Source organism: Mirounga leonina, unplaced genomic scaffold (genome assembly GCF_011800145.1).
Source record: "Mirounga leonina isolate KUSES-001 unplaced genomic scaffold, KU_Mleo_1.0 Mir_129, whole genome shotgun sequence".
Lineage (NCBI taxonomy): Eukaryota > Metazoa > Chordata > Mammalia > Carnivora > Phocidae > Mirounga > Mirounga leonina.
This window is the reverse complement of record NW_023270323.1, coordinates 296158-311358: the sequence shown is the minus strand read 5'-3', so window position 1 is coordinate 311358 and position 15201 is coordinate 296158. Positions and strand designations below refer to the sequence as shown.

Below are 15201 nucleotides of genomic sequence, written 5' to 3'. Positions count from 1 at the left end.
ACCCACAAAAAAAGAGGAAGAAATCTGTCATTTGAGACACTGGATGGACCTTGAGGGCATATGCTAACTGACAAAGACAGACAAATACCGTATGTTCTCATTTATATGGGGAATCTTAAAACAAAAAACAAACTAAAAAACCAAGGTCATAAACACAGAAAACAGAGTGGTGGCTGCCAGAGGTAGGGGCTGGGTGAAAAGGGATGAAGAGGGTCAAAAGGTACAAACTTCCAGTTATAAAATAAATAAATCATTAACTATATACAACGTGGTGACTACAGTTAATGACAAGGTATTATGTATATGAAAGTTGCTAAGAGACTAAATCTTAAAAGTTCTCATTACAAGGAAAAAAAAACTTTATAACTACATATGGTGACAGATATTAAGTACACTTACTATAGCGATCATTTCACAATATACACAAATACTGAGTCATGTTTTACACATGAAACTAACGTTATAGGTCAATTATACCTCCCAATTAAAAATGATAAAACTGTTTTTTTTTTTTACTGCATCCAGCCACTGAACATATAAAAATTTATCCTAAGAAAATAATTAGATGATTAGGCAAAAATTTTGTACAGAAATGTTCTTAATGTTGGAAAATTTGGAAACATCTTTTGTGCTTTCAACAAGGAATCATTTAAATCCAGTTATCAAAATGTGGTTTGCAAATGCTTAGGGGACTCCAGGACCCTTTCAGGAGCTCTGATAAGAACTATTTTCATAATAATCCTAAGACATTATTTTATTTTTCACTGTGTTGACATTTGTACTAATGGTGCAAAAGCAATGGTGGGATAAATCTCCTGGCGTCTTAGCAAGTTCCATACAATGGGACCAAATTGTACTAGCAGTCATTGTACCCTTTACCTTCACCACCTCTCACAGTAACAACATCAGTTGCAGTTAAGAATGCCACTGACGAAGCAATAATTATTGGTTTCATTAAATTTCAATCTATGTACATCTTTTTCATATTCTGCAAAAAATCAAAAACAGGGGCGCCTGGGTGGCTCAGTTGTTAAGCATCTGCCTTCAGCTCAGGTCATGATCCCAGGGTCCTGGGATCGAGCCCCACATCGGGCTCCCTGCTCCGCGGGAAGCCTGCTTCTCCCTCTCCCACTCCCCCTGCTTGTGTTCCCTCTCTCGCTGTCTCTGTCTGTCAAATAAATAAAATCTTTAAAAAAAAAAAAACAACAAAAAAACCATTTCTGCATACCAAGGTACAATCAATGCTTAATGAATTGAACTGTGACATGAACTAGCCACTTTTTTCATAGAACTCCATTTTAACCATGACTGATAGATAAACCAGGTTATTTCTTGAAAATAAGGAGAGTAAGCCTGATGCTTGTAATGTGAGCTTTCAGGAGAAAATCAGAATTTTGGAAAGCCTGCATATGCCACTGAGACAAACTTACTAAAACTTAAAGACATTTCTGATGAGTTTAGTAGTGATATTATGAATGTTACGGTTTTCATACTGTATCATTAATGAGAAGTATCAATATCCAGAAGATCTGCATAACTCACTGAACCAATGTTTTCCAAATGACCACTGGTGTGGCAAAATCATGCATGGGTAAAAGATCCATGCCAAATGCAAGACAGGCCAATAGATATTAATGTAACAGAGAAGGAAAGGTTCTTGGATATGGTTGCAGATTCTACATTGCAGCTGACCTATAAAAAACCTATTATCAAAGGAGAATATCTATAATTAACTTACAAGGCTATTAAAAAATCCTCCTTTTCCAACCACGTACTTGTATGAGGTCATATATTCTTATACTTCCTATGAAATAACTTATCTCCTTCACAGACTGAATGCAGAAACAGCTATGAAATACATACCACTAACTTCTGTTAAGTCAGGCACTTAAAGAGATTTATAAAAATGCAAAAATGCTATTCTTCCCACTATATTTTTGAATATTTTTTCATAAAAAAATTTATGTTAACATGCAATGGATTTTCTAAATGAATATGTAATTTTACATTTTCTCAGGTTTATATACTAAATGGAAATAGATAAAAATCTACATAACCAAAGCTCTGTGGGGTCCTCAATAAAAAGGTCATGAGACCAAAAGTTTGAGAACTGACTTAAATAAAATATACACCAATAAAATAGACCACTATGCAGCTATTAAATAGAATAATTATGTGGATAAAGTTATTCCTAAGATGAACATGAAACCCAGAAGCCATGGAGAAAAGGTGGTACTGGACTACATAAAAATCAAAAACCTGAAAAAAAAAAAAAATCCTGTAGGAAAAAAACCATGTAATCCCACAGACAATGTTAAAAGACAAATGATTTGGCTAATTCACTTTCAACCTAATGTCATACATGGATATGTTAGCATCCTTAATTACAATGCTTGGAAATAAACTTTTTAAAAAAAAAAAATTATTTATTTTAGAAAGATGGGGGCAAAGATCTCAAGCAGACTCCCTGCTGAGCAAGAGCCCAATGCAGGGCTTGATCTCACAACCCTGAGATCATGACCCGAGTCAAAATCAGAAGAGGGACACTTAACCAACTGAGCCACCCAGGCACCCTGTAAATAAAAGAATACCTGCCCCCCACCCCTAGACAAAATAACTGAGCGGACTGTCCACAGATAAAAACAAAAATGTTCAATATATATAAAACAGCTTTGCAACATCAATAAAAGAAATGTAAATTTAGGGACGCCTGGGTGGCTAAGTGCCTGCCTTCGGCTCAGGTCATGATCCCAGGGTCCTGGAATCGAGTTCCACATCAGGTTCCCTGATCAGCAGGTAGCCTGCTTCTCCCTTCCCCTGCTTGTGCGCTCACTCTCTGTCTCTCTCTCTCGGACAAATAAATAAATAAAATCTTTAAAAAAAAAAAAGCAAATTTAAAATGAGAAAACATTTTTTTTTTTTCCTGAGAGGAGACAAAATCCAGGTCTCCTACTCCTCCGCCATCTTGCTCCGCCCCCCAAGACATTTTTTTTTTTAGTAAGTCAGACTAGGACCAACCACCTGGCAAAAATGTAGAAACCAGGAATTCTCAAACTGCTAAGAGCCTAACCTGATAAAGGAGGAAGGTTGTTAAAGCACAGTCTTTCACCTAAGAAATCTGAAATTTTGGGCCTCCGGGGTGGCTCAGTTAGTTAAGTATCTGCCTTTGGCTTGGGTCATGATCTCAGGGTCCTGGGGTCAAGCCCTACATCAGGCTCCCTGCTCAGGGGGGAACCTGCTTCTCCCTCTCCCTCTGCTCCTCCCACCACTCTCTATCTCAAATAAATAAATAAAATCTTTCTAAAAAATGTGAAATTTTATCTTATAAATATATTCACACAAGCGTACAAAAACATACAGGAATGCATACAACACTGTAAATAGGAAACAAAAAAGTCTATATACCCATTAATACAAGGCTGACAAAATACATGACTATTCATTTAATACAAAGCACCAGTTTAAAACAACGAGGCAAATCTGAACAAACAAAAATGTCAATAGTATTATCACCTGTATAAAAAAAAAAGATAGATATGCACATTGAAAAGCTATGGAATACTACAAACCAAATTTAACACTGACTACTCCAGGGAGCGAAGAAAAGTAAAAGGGAGAAGAGAATAAATATGTGAGGAAAACAGAACTTTTACTTTATATACTTGTACCCTGATGATTTATTCTTTCTTATAATTATTATATATTTTTAACAATGCATAATTATACAATATTTACAAAAAGTAAATAATGAGGAAACTACCAAGATCTGAACATAAAACATCTTAGAATATTTTTCTAAATGATATTATTATTGAAGTAGAATTCACAGAGAAATTGAAATCCTCAGAGACTTCATTTCAGTTTATCTACTAATGACATTTTCCAGGCTCTTCTCAAATTTTATTCAAGCTGTGAGGGATATATGCCTTGATTACTTCTCCCAACAATCAATAACAACACCACCAAAAACTGGGTTCACAGACAAAAGGCACACAGTTAGCTTTTTGTAAGATAACACTAAAAACGTGGAAAAAAAAAAAATAGGGGCGCCTGGGTGGCTCAGTTGGTTGAGCTTCCAACTTTTAGTGGGGAGTATGCTTGAGATTCTCTCCCTCTGCCCCTTCCCCTGCTGTGCATGCATGCACGGTCTCTCCCTAAAATCAATAAATCTTAAAAAAAAAAAAAAGATTAAAAAATACCTTACGGGTTTTGGTGCTATTCTTATGTTGAATTATATGAAACTGCCACTAATCAATCGTTGAACTTTGGTACAATGCTTTCCTGAGGAAGGATTTTACCCTTTATGGACTATTTGACCTTTGATGGCTCACTCATTAGCTGACGATCCCCACTGTGTAGAGAATTAATTTCTTCCTCACTACAGGATATGCTGAACCACAGTTCTCTTATGAAAAAACTACATAAAACATGTTTGGACTTTTATTTCAGTAAGTCTACCATGATAATGAAGAAATTATAAAAAATATTTAGGCCATAAAGGGAAAATGTATTTTTTGGGTAAGTGAAACTACAGGTATACCTCAGAGATACTGCAGATGCAGTTCTAAACCACCATACTAAAAGCAAGTTTACAAAAAAGTAAGTCAGACTATTGAAGTTTTTGGTTTCCCAATACACATAAAAGTTATGTTTATACTATACTGTACTTTAGTAAGGGTGCAACATCGTTGTCTAAAAAACTAATGCATGTACCTTAATTTAAAAATACATTATTGCTAAAAACCATCATCTAAGCATTTAGTGAGTCATAATCCTTTTGCTGGTGGAAGGTCCTGTTTTGATGATGCTGGCTGCTGACTGATCAGGGGGTGGTTACTGAAGGATGGGGGAGCTGTGGTAAGACAGACAACAGTGGAGTTTGCCACATTAATTGACTCTTCCTTTCACAAACGACTTATCTGCAGCACGTCATGCTGTTTGGATATTTTATCTGCAAAACTTCTTTCAAAATTGGAGTCAATCCTCTCAAACCCTGCTGCTGCTTTATCAACTAAGTTTATGTAATATTCTAAATCCTTTGTTGTTATTTCAACAATCTTCACAGCATCTTCACCATCTCAAGAAACCATTTTCTTTGCTCATCCGCAACAAGCAACTCCTTATCCAATCAACTTTTATGATGAGTTGCAGCAATTCAGTCATATGTTCAGGCTCCACTTCTCATTCTAGTTCTTTGCTATTTTTACCACATCTGCAGTTACTTCCTTCACCAGTCTTGAAGCCCTCAAAACCATCCAGGAGGGCTGGAATCAACTTCTTCCAAACACCTATTCATGTTGATATTTTGACCTCTACCCGTGGAATCACAAATGTTCTTACTGGCATCTTAGAATGGTGAATCCTTTCCAGAAGGTTTTCAGTGTACTTTGTCCAGATCAATCAGAGGAATCCCTACCTATGGCAGCTATAGTCTAACAAAATGTATTCTTAAATAGTAAGACTACAAAGTCAAAATTACTCCTTTATTCAGATATTGTATAAACTGCAAAATAGATGTATTAGCAGGCATGAAAACAACATGTACCTTGTACATCAGAACTCTTGGGTGACCAAGTACATTGTTCAATGAGCAGTAGTATTTTAAAAGGAATTTTTTGTTCTGAGCCGGTTTGAACAGTGGGCTTAAAATATTCAGTAAACCATTTTGTAAACAAAAGTGCTGTCATTCAGACTTTACTCTTCCATTTATAAAGCATAGGAGAGTAGATTTAGCATAATTGTTTAGGACCCTAGGATTTTCAGGACAGTAAATAAGCATTGGCTTCAACCTAAAGTCACCGGCTATATTAGACCCTAACAGGAGTCACCCTGTCCTTGGAAGCTAGGCACTGACTTCTCCTCTCTAGCTATGGAAGTCCATCCAGATGGCATCTTCTTCCACTAGAAGGCTGTCTCATTTACACTGAAAACCTACTGTTTAGTGTAGACAGCTTCATAATATTCTTAGCTAAATCTTCTGGATAACTTGCAGCAGTTTCTACATCAGCACTTGCTGCTTCACCTTGCACTTTGATGTTACAGAGACAGTTTCTTTCCTTAAACCTCATGAACCAAACCGTGTTAGCTTTAGACTTTTCTTCTGAAGCTTCCTCACCTCTCTCAGCCTTCACAGAATTGAAGAGAATTAGGTCCTTGCTCTGGATTAGGTTTTGGCTTGAGGGAATGTTGTGGTTGATCTTCTATCCAGACCACTTAAACTTTCTCCCTATCAGCAATAAGGCTGTTTCACTTTCTCATTATTCATGTGCTCACTGGAGTAGCACTTTTAATTTCCTTCAAGAACTTTTCCTTTGCCTTCACAAGTTGTCTATTTAGTGCAAGAGGCTAAGTTTTTGGCCCATCTCGGCTTTCAACATGCCTTCCTCACTAAGCTTAATCATTTCTAGCTTCTGATTTAAAGTGAGATGTGTATGACTCTTCCTTTCACTTGAATACTTACAGGCCACTATAGGGTTATTAATTGGCCTAATTTCAATACTGTTGTGTCTCAGGGGAGAGGGAGAGAGATGGGGAACAACCAGTGAATAAAGCAATTAGAACAAAACACAGTATTTATTAAGTATGTCATCTTACACGGGCACAGTTCATGGTGCCCCAAAATAATTGTAATAGTTACATCAAAGATCACTGATTGCAGATCACCATAACAAACATAATGAAAAAGTTTTGAGATATTGCAAGAATTGCCAAAATGTGACAAAAAGACACAAAATTAGCAAATGCTGTTGGAAAAAATGGCACCAAAAGACTTGCTCAAAGCAGGGTGACCACAGACCTTCAATTTGTAAAAAATGAAGTATCTGCAAAATGCGATGAAACAAGGGATGCCTGTGAAACATACACAGGCTTATGGTTTTTTAAAGTAGATAGGGTAAAAAAGTCTTGGGGTAGGGGAATGAAAGGAATTGAAATACTTAAATATCCTCAAATTAATTCTAATTTACTTTCTTCTAGAGTCTTAAAATATTTCTGCATTGCCTTTTTCTTCTATCAGCTCTCAGAGCATTAATGTTAATTTTCATCATATAAACCATAAAAACACAAATATAATACTGGGAAGGGGTGGGGTGGAATTGGGAAAACTATATAATGAGCTACTACTCACCTACTACACTTAACTATGAAACTTAACTCATCTTTTTTTTTTTTTTTAAAGTAGGCTCCACCCCAACATGGAGCTTGAACTCACGACCCCTGAGATCAAGAGTTGCATGCTCTACCAACTGAGCCAGCTAGGTGTCTTGAAACTTAATTCATCTTAACCTCTCCTCTTTCCTCTCGTAACTTGTCTTAAAAAGAAACCAACCAAACTCCAGACTCCATATCCCCCAGCCTTTTCTCCTTCACAGCACAACTTCAATTTGCTTATTCTTGCTCTATAATACATTTATATTCACTATACAAACTACTCCAATCTTTTTCCATCATCTACATTCTACTAAACTTTCTCCTACATTAGCAAGGAGTTTATCATTCAATCCAATGGCCATTTTGAGCCTTTTTCAATTGTTTAATCCAATGGATATTTGACCTTTTTGTGGAACATATGCTATTGACCACCTGGCCTTAAACCATTTTCTTTGTTTCCCTGACCACCACTCTATTGTAGTTTATACAGTTTATGTCTAAACTCTTCATAGGCATTATCCCTCCAAAAAAATCCCCTATAAGCTGGTATCCCAAGCCTCTCTGTCTTGAGTCAAGTTTACTTTAAAGAGAATTCATTTACTATTATAGTTTCACTTCCACCAAGTACTGATGAATTTCAAACCCAATGTCTCAACCGGTTCTCTTTTCTGAGCTCAAGATTTACACATAAAACTGCTTGCCAGAAACAGGTTATCCAAGTGAAAATGGAATCTTCAACCTAATATAACTAAAACTAGTCTCGCCTAATTGTTCCCCCCCAAACCTGTACTATTTTACCATTTACCTCAATGCCTGAGTCAGAAGAACCTATGTGTCAGAAGACTTACCTGTTCTGTAAAGGATGTTTAATATAGTGTTCTGGGTTAGCAACCTCCTGATTAGATTCTGTTTTCTCTTCTTCTGTAGGCGGGGGATTAGGAGTAGGGGTGGTTTCCTAATGGAAAAATAATAAAACATTATTTTAAATTTCTTAACATAACTATGATAGCAATACTCTAAATCAAATACTGCCACTATTCTTTTTTTAAGAAGAATTATAAAAGCATTTCATAAAACAGACCAAAGACCAAGCGCTAAGAAAAGCACCAGATTCTCCATTCTAGCATCTCTTCACTAAGAGCAAAAGGCTTCTCAATAAAAATACAGTCCATATACAGTTATCTGTGACACATTTTGGTATCAGAAAGATTGTTAGACACCATGCAACAAAGCTAAGAAAATCAGCTGTCTTTCCTAACATACCATTCAAGTACTACATATGGTTTGGAGGGTGGGGGAAATATGACTAAAGTTTGGAGAGAATAATAACTATATTAAAATGACAAAAGGGAGCTTTATAAACTGATCAAGCCAATACTACACAGGTCCTTCCCTCTTGTCACACTATTATATGGTAACTTAGAAGTTCAGCAACTTCTGTCATTTTCAAATGGCCCCAGGCAAAAAGCTCAATGTTGGCTTGAACTTAAATCTTCTTCTAGGTTAGACATAATTAATATTGTCATCTAAAAATGTCAGGAAAAGGTGCGCCTGGGTGGCTCAGTCAGTTAAGTGTCTGCCTTTGGCTCAGGTCATGATCCCAGGGTCCTGGGATGGAGCCCTGCATCAGGCTCCCTGCTCAGTAGAGAGCCTGCTTCTCCCTCTGCCTGCCAGTAACCCAGCTTGTGCTCTCTTTCTCTGTCAAATAAATAAATAAAATCTTAAAAAAAAAAAATCCTTTAAAAATGTCAGGAAAAAATGGAGCTTGGGGATAATCTGTGTTCTCCACATTGCTCTATGTAGCTCTTCACCCAATTATAAACTATTTCAACAAAACTGAATGCTAAGGAAAGGCACCAGAAGCTAAAACAAAAGCTGATTTTTTTCAAAAAGGGTACCACAACAAGTCTGGGGATAAATTGAACCAGCAAAACAACAGAGATGTATGCTCACATTAACAGGATTATGCAAATCAGAGATGTAGGATCTAAAGGTATCCTAGTGGATAGGGAGTATTCATTTTACAAAATACATTTTTCTTAATAACATGACATGTCTAGGAGCTAATTTCTACTAGCCTATGAAGTCGCTCATAACAGGCTATGTCTTGATTTTGCTCACAACTGTAATGCCAATGAGCAAAGTGCTATACTCAATAGGAACTTATTGTCTTGATTTCTTAAGTAATAAATGTAAATGTTTACAAAGCAATTAAGACTCTAAAATTTACAGAGTAGTCAATGCCCTAAATTCACCATTTTTTACCAGCATTTTTTGATCACAGTCAATTTACATCATCATATAATTACAAAATGCCATTCCTTACCCCACTAGATTAAAATTAATGATAGTTTTCAGACAGAGGCAATCTCAATGGATCAAGAAAATAGGGGACAGTTAGGGACTAAGTGGGCCTAGGCAGACAGGGTACTAGAGAAAAGTGGCCTACAGAGGAGTAAGCCTCAAAAATCTATGTAAAAGTCCCTCAGAGGTCCTTGGCTAGTTGCTAAGCTGTGATGTTCAGAGTACAGCTCTGGGTAGTCTAGCAGAGAACAGCTGAGCCAAGGCTTCAGAGGCTGTATACCATTAGGAAGACTGGGTTCAGACCCAGCTCAGAATGGGTGGGTGAAAATCCTCAGCTTTCAGATGAAATCCTAGAAAGGCCATGCCCTAGGAATCAGGTGAAATACGTCTAACAAATCCTAAAACCAATCTTCTGACAGGATCAATGTAATCTACCTATAAGTTAAGTGCCTCCAAGAACCAAACTCTACATTCTTCAGAAGAGAACATAAGTCTGTCTTTATGAATGTTATTTACAATACCCTACCAAACAATCAAACATTACTAGACATGCAAAGAAATTTTTTTTTAAGATTTTATTTATTTATGGGGTGCCTGGGTGGCTCAGTTATGTATCTGCCTTTGGCTCAGGTCACGATCCCAGGGTCCTAGAATCGAGTCCCACATCAGGCTCCTTGCTCAGCAGGGAGCCTGCTTCTCCCTCTCCCTGCTGCTCCCCTTGCTTGTGCTCTCTCTCTCTCACTCTGTCAAATAAATAAAAAATCTTAAGATTTTATTTATTCAGAGAGAGCAAGAATGAGAGACTACAAGCGGGGGTGGGGGGGAAGTAGAGGGAAAGGGAGAAGCAGGCTCTTCGCTAAGCAAGGAGCCCGATACTGGGCTCAATTCCAGGACCCTGAGATCATGATCCGAGCCGAAGGCGGATGCTTAACCGACTAAGCCACTCAGGCACCCTGCAAAGAATATTTTTTAAAGTCACTAATGATCAAGAAATTCACCTGTCCACAGAAAGACATCCAAACATGACCCAGGTAATGGAGTTAATAACTACGATTACTATGGTAAAACAGCAGACAAAGACATAATAACCAAGATTACTATAGTAAAATAGAGAAGATAGGGGAAAGGATGAAAGAAAAATGGGGAGTATTTGAAAAGAAAACTGAAATCTATTTTTAAAAAGAACCAAACAGACATAATTTATGACAGACATAATTTACTGCCAAGTACAATGTCTGAAATTAAGAGTTCACTGAATGGGGGCACCACAGTGGCACAGATGGTTAAGCGTCCGATTCCAATTCAGCTCAGGTCATGATTTCACGGTCATGAAATCAAGCCCCAGGTGGAGCTCCACACTCAGTGTGGAGTGATGCCTGAGATTCTCTCTCCCTCTGCCCCTCCCCCTGCTTGTTCTCTCTCCCTCTCAAATAAATAAATAAAGCTTAAAGAGTTCACCAAATGATTAACAACAAATTCAACTCTGCAGAGTGTGAGATTGGTGAACTCAAACATAGGTCAACCGAAGATATTCAAATAAATACAGACAGAGAGAAAAATAGATGGTAAGAAACATTACGGAAGACAGTTAAAAAGTTCAAGGACAAGATGAGAGAATGGGACAGAAGCATACACAATGACCAAAATTTACCAAATCTCATCAGAAACTCAAGTCACAGATTCAAAAAGCTCAAGGAACTCCAAGCAGTAAAATACAAACAAAACTATACCTGGGCATATCAGCTTCAAACTACTGAAAACTTAAAGAAGTCACATTAAAAGCAGTTAGGAAAGGGGACACACACACACACACCATTCACAAGAATAATAAGATTAACAGCTAACTCCCCAACAGAAACTCTGGAAGCCATTAAGACAACAGATTGACATCTCCACACTGAAAGAAAAATGGTCAACCTAGAATTCAGTGCCTAGGAAAAATATCCTTCAGAACTGGATAAATACACAGATGCACACAAACAGACACAACCCCTCCTCCCCTAACACATACACACAGGTCCAAAACAAAAAGGAACAAACACCAAAGGGAAAGTCTTCAGACTAGAGGGGGAAAAAAAAGAGCGCAGGTAGGAACATGAAAATGCAAAAAAGAATGAAAAGCACTGGAAAATGTAAATAGGTGGATCAATTTGTCAAAGACTATGAACAGTTTAAAAGAACAATATAATGATGTCTTACAGAGTTTAAAATAATAATGATGGTTCTAGCAAAGGATTAGGTATATATAAATTTGTAAGGCTAGGTATATAGCACATTCTTCCTCCAGAAGTTAAGTACTATAAATTCTCTTATTTATCTAAAGTAAAAGACAAGTAAAATTTACTCATAAGTTCCAAATCCTCAATACAAACCATACTTTCACATTTATTTAAACAGTTTATGTCAGCAGCACATAAAAACAATGAATTAATTATAGTCTGAATAATTATACGTTTCATGAGATCCAAAATATCACCTGCTAACTAACTCAGTATTTTACTTTCTTTTCGATTACTCAACTCTTTTCACAGTTAGGGGAATGATGACTTAGATGGTATCAAAAATCTCTGGACACATAGGAACTAAAAGCAGGTAGTAACTTAGGAAAAAGTACATTAAGTTCCTAGAATTTAAAAGTTTCGTTTGAATTAAAAGTCCTACCTTAACTAATGCTTTAGTCTTTACATTAAGAATTTACAATTTTGAATTTTTCTTATAACTAAAATTAAAATAACTACAACTTTAAATAAATGTGTGTGGATGTATAAAAATGTAAAACCTTTCAGCCTTCACTTTTAATATTATACAAATATGCTAGATGTTAAGACAAATACTCTAAAACACTCCAAAAAAATATTAAATAATCATCTTTCAGTATTTAAAACTTTTTTTTACGATTTTATTTCTTTGACAGAGACAGAGCAAAAGAGCACAAGCAGGGAAGGCAGCAGAGGGAGAGGGAGTAGCATGCTCCCGGCTGAGCAAGGAGTCTGACCTGGAGCTCAATCCCAGGACCCTGGGATCATGACCTGAGCCAAAAGCAGATGCTTAACCAACTGAGTCACCCAGGCACCCTCCCCCCTTTTTAAAAAGATTTTACAAAACTTTTTTTTTAAATATAAGCATAGACTGACATTTATTTAGCCTTTTAAGTTACCATCTGCAGTCTTAATAGTCTCATGTTCAAATTTTTTTTAAAGATTTTATTTATTTAGAGAGGGAGCTTACATGCCTGCGTGGAGGGGAGGGGCAGAGGGACAGAGAGCCTTAAACAGGGCTCACTCTCATGATCCTAAGATCACGACCTGAGCCAAAACCAAGAGTCAGACAATCAACTGACTGCACCACCCAGGCACCCCTCATGTTCAAATTTTTACCTTAAGAATTTCTCAAACTCTTTTAATAAAGAAACAATGGTTTTAATAGCCATTTCCAAGATAGAATATAAAAATACTCAAATACTCTACGAAAATACTCATTAACATGGCACAAACCAAATCTAATAAAAGTTAGAAATCACTTCATGATGGAATTTACTTATGAAAACATTAATATTAAAAACCACATATAAAAGGGCACATTAAAAAAGGAAAAGTCATATTTTCTTATTTAGGCCATATTTTGTTATGATCATCTACTTGTCTCACCAATTCATTCTTAATCAGCAGAAATTTAAACCAAAATCTAAACCAAAAATTTATTAATCATTCACCCTTTAAGTTGCTTGCAACTATATTGTAAATTATTGCAAAGAAATAAAAAAACTTGTTTGAGACTGTTGAGACATGCCTCTGTTAATTTCTTTCAACTTATTATTTAGTTATAAAACCTCTCAACTTTGATTCAAATAATCAAAATGCTTTTTAAAAAAAACTTAGATAAAACAAAAGAAAAAATATTATCAATGTAGGAGCTTATTTAAGACTTCCAGGCTAATTCTGTAAGGGTAGTCCTCTATGGGGAAAGTCCAATTCCTACACAAAGGTTTGAATCTATAGCAGACACAATGAGAAACGATGTCCAGAATGATGGCCATACTATATTAAATTCTTTGATCAAAAAATGATTTAAAAAATGATTTATAATTATGAGCATATGCCAAATCAGAAAAAATATAATTTATTTTTTAAAGAACTGGAACAAAACTGATTTCAGTTCACTCATCAGTTAAGCATAAACCTCATATAATTATAACAAATCTCCATACTATCCATTTTTTGTTCTAATTTACTAAGTACTTCTAATATAAACTGAATTTGAAAATAAAATTATCTTGGAATTTTATCTCCTCTTAAAATTATTTGGAAAGCTATCTGAGACTTAAGATTACCATGAAATAGGTATAGGAAGGCTATGTGTTATTTGTTAGCACCAACTTCACAAAATTCTCCCTGAAAACTCCACAGCAGGAGCTTTCATGGAATCTTTAACAACTGATTCAGTTATTTATTTTTAGTAAGATCATCAAAGTAGCAAGTAAAGCAAACAAGATTATTGTATGATCTGTATAAGAACTAAAAAATGTATTTTATAATGTCATTTTTATGGTTGCTTTATATATAGAGCAGACAATAAAAGTTTTAAATTTACATTCAATTTAAAAACAAAATTCTTTACTGCAAAGTTCCACAACATCCCTCTACCTACCCTCTAAGCTCCTCTGTAAGCAAATTTCATTGAGAATTACAACTTAAATATCCATATTTACCAGTGTTTCTGAATTTATTTATTTATTTTTAAGATTTTATTTATTGGGACGCCTGGGTGGCTCAGTCGGTTAAGCGTCTGCCTTCGGCTCAGGTCATGATCCCAGGGTCCTGGGATCGAGTCCCGCATCGGGCTCTCTGCTCCACGGGGAGCCTGCTTCTCCCTCTGCCTCTGTCTCTGTCTCTCATGAATAAATAAATAAAATCTTTAAAAAAAAAAAAAAGGAAAAAAAAAAGATTTTATTTATTTATTTGACAGAGAGAGAGACAGCGAGAGAGGGAACACAAGCAGGGGGAGTGGGAGAGGGAGAAGCAGGCTTCCCGCGGAGCAGGGAGCCCAATGTGGGGCTCGATCCTAGGACTCTGGGATCATGACCTGAGCCGAAGGCAGACGCTTAACGACTGAGCCACCCAGGCGCCCCCACCAGTGTTTCTAAATTTAAAAATTATGCAAATAAAACACAAAAGGCTAGTTTAACAATTATACTCTCAAAGTAATCAAATACACTTTTTTCTTTCCAAGTTTTTATTTAAATTCTAGTTAACATACAGTGGAATATTAGTTTCAGGTATAGAATTTAGTGATTTAACACTCACATACAACACCCGGTGCTCATCCCAAGTGCACTCCTTAATCCCTATCACCTATTTAACCCATCCTCCCACCCACCTCCCCTCCAGTAATCCTGTTTGTTGTCTATAGTTAACAGTCTATTTCTTGGTTTGCCTTTTATTTAACTCCTGTGTTCATTTGTTTTGTTTTTAAAGATTCTATTTATTTTTTGACAGAGAGACAGCGAGAGAGGGAACACAAGCAGGGGGAGTGGGGGAGGGAGAATCAGGCTTCCCGCTGAGCAAGGAGCCCAATGTGGGGCCAGATCCCAGGACTCTGGGATCATGACCTGAGCAGAAGGCAGATGCTGAACAACTGAGCCACCCAGGCGCCCGTTTTGTTTCTTAAATTCCCCATATGAGTGAAATCATATGGCATTTGTCTTTCTCTGACTTAGCTTATTTTGTTCCACATATGAGTGAAATCATA

The 15201-nt window shown here is 36.5% G+C and overlaps 1 protein-coding gene across 1 annotated transcript in view; it reads right to left on the bottom strand.

The window, feature by feature from the left end:
• EIF4E (eukaryotic translation initiation factor 4E) overlaps positions 1–15201 on the bottom strand; it is a 43280-nt gene that overhangs the window by 10260 nt on the left and 17819 nt on the right. Inside the window, exon 2 of the mRNA XM_035004463.1 lies at positions 7998–8104. Within this exon, the coding sequence (XP_034860354.1) occupies positions 7998–8104 (107 nt within the window). The remainder of the gene's footprint in view (positions 1–7997; positions 8105–15201) is intronic.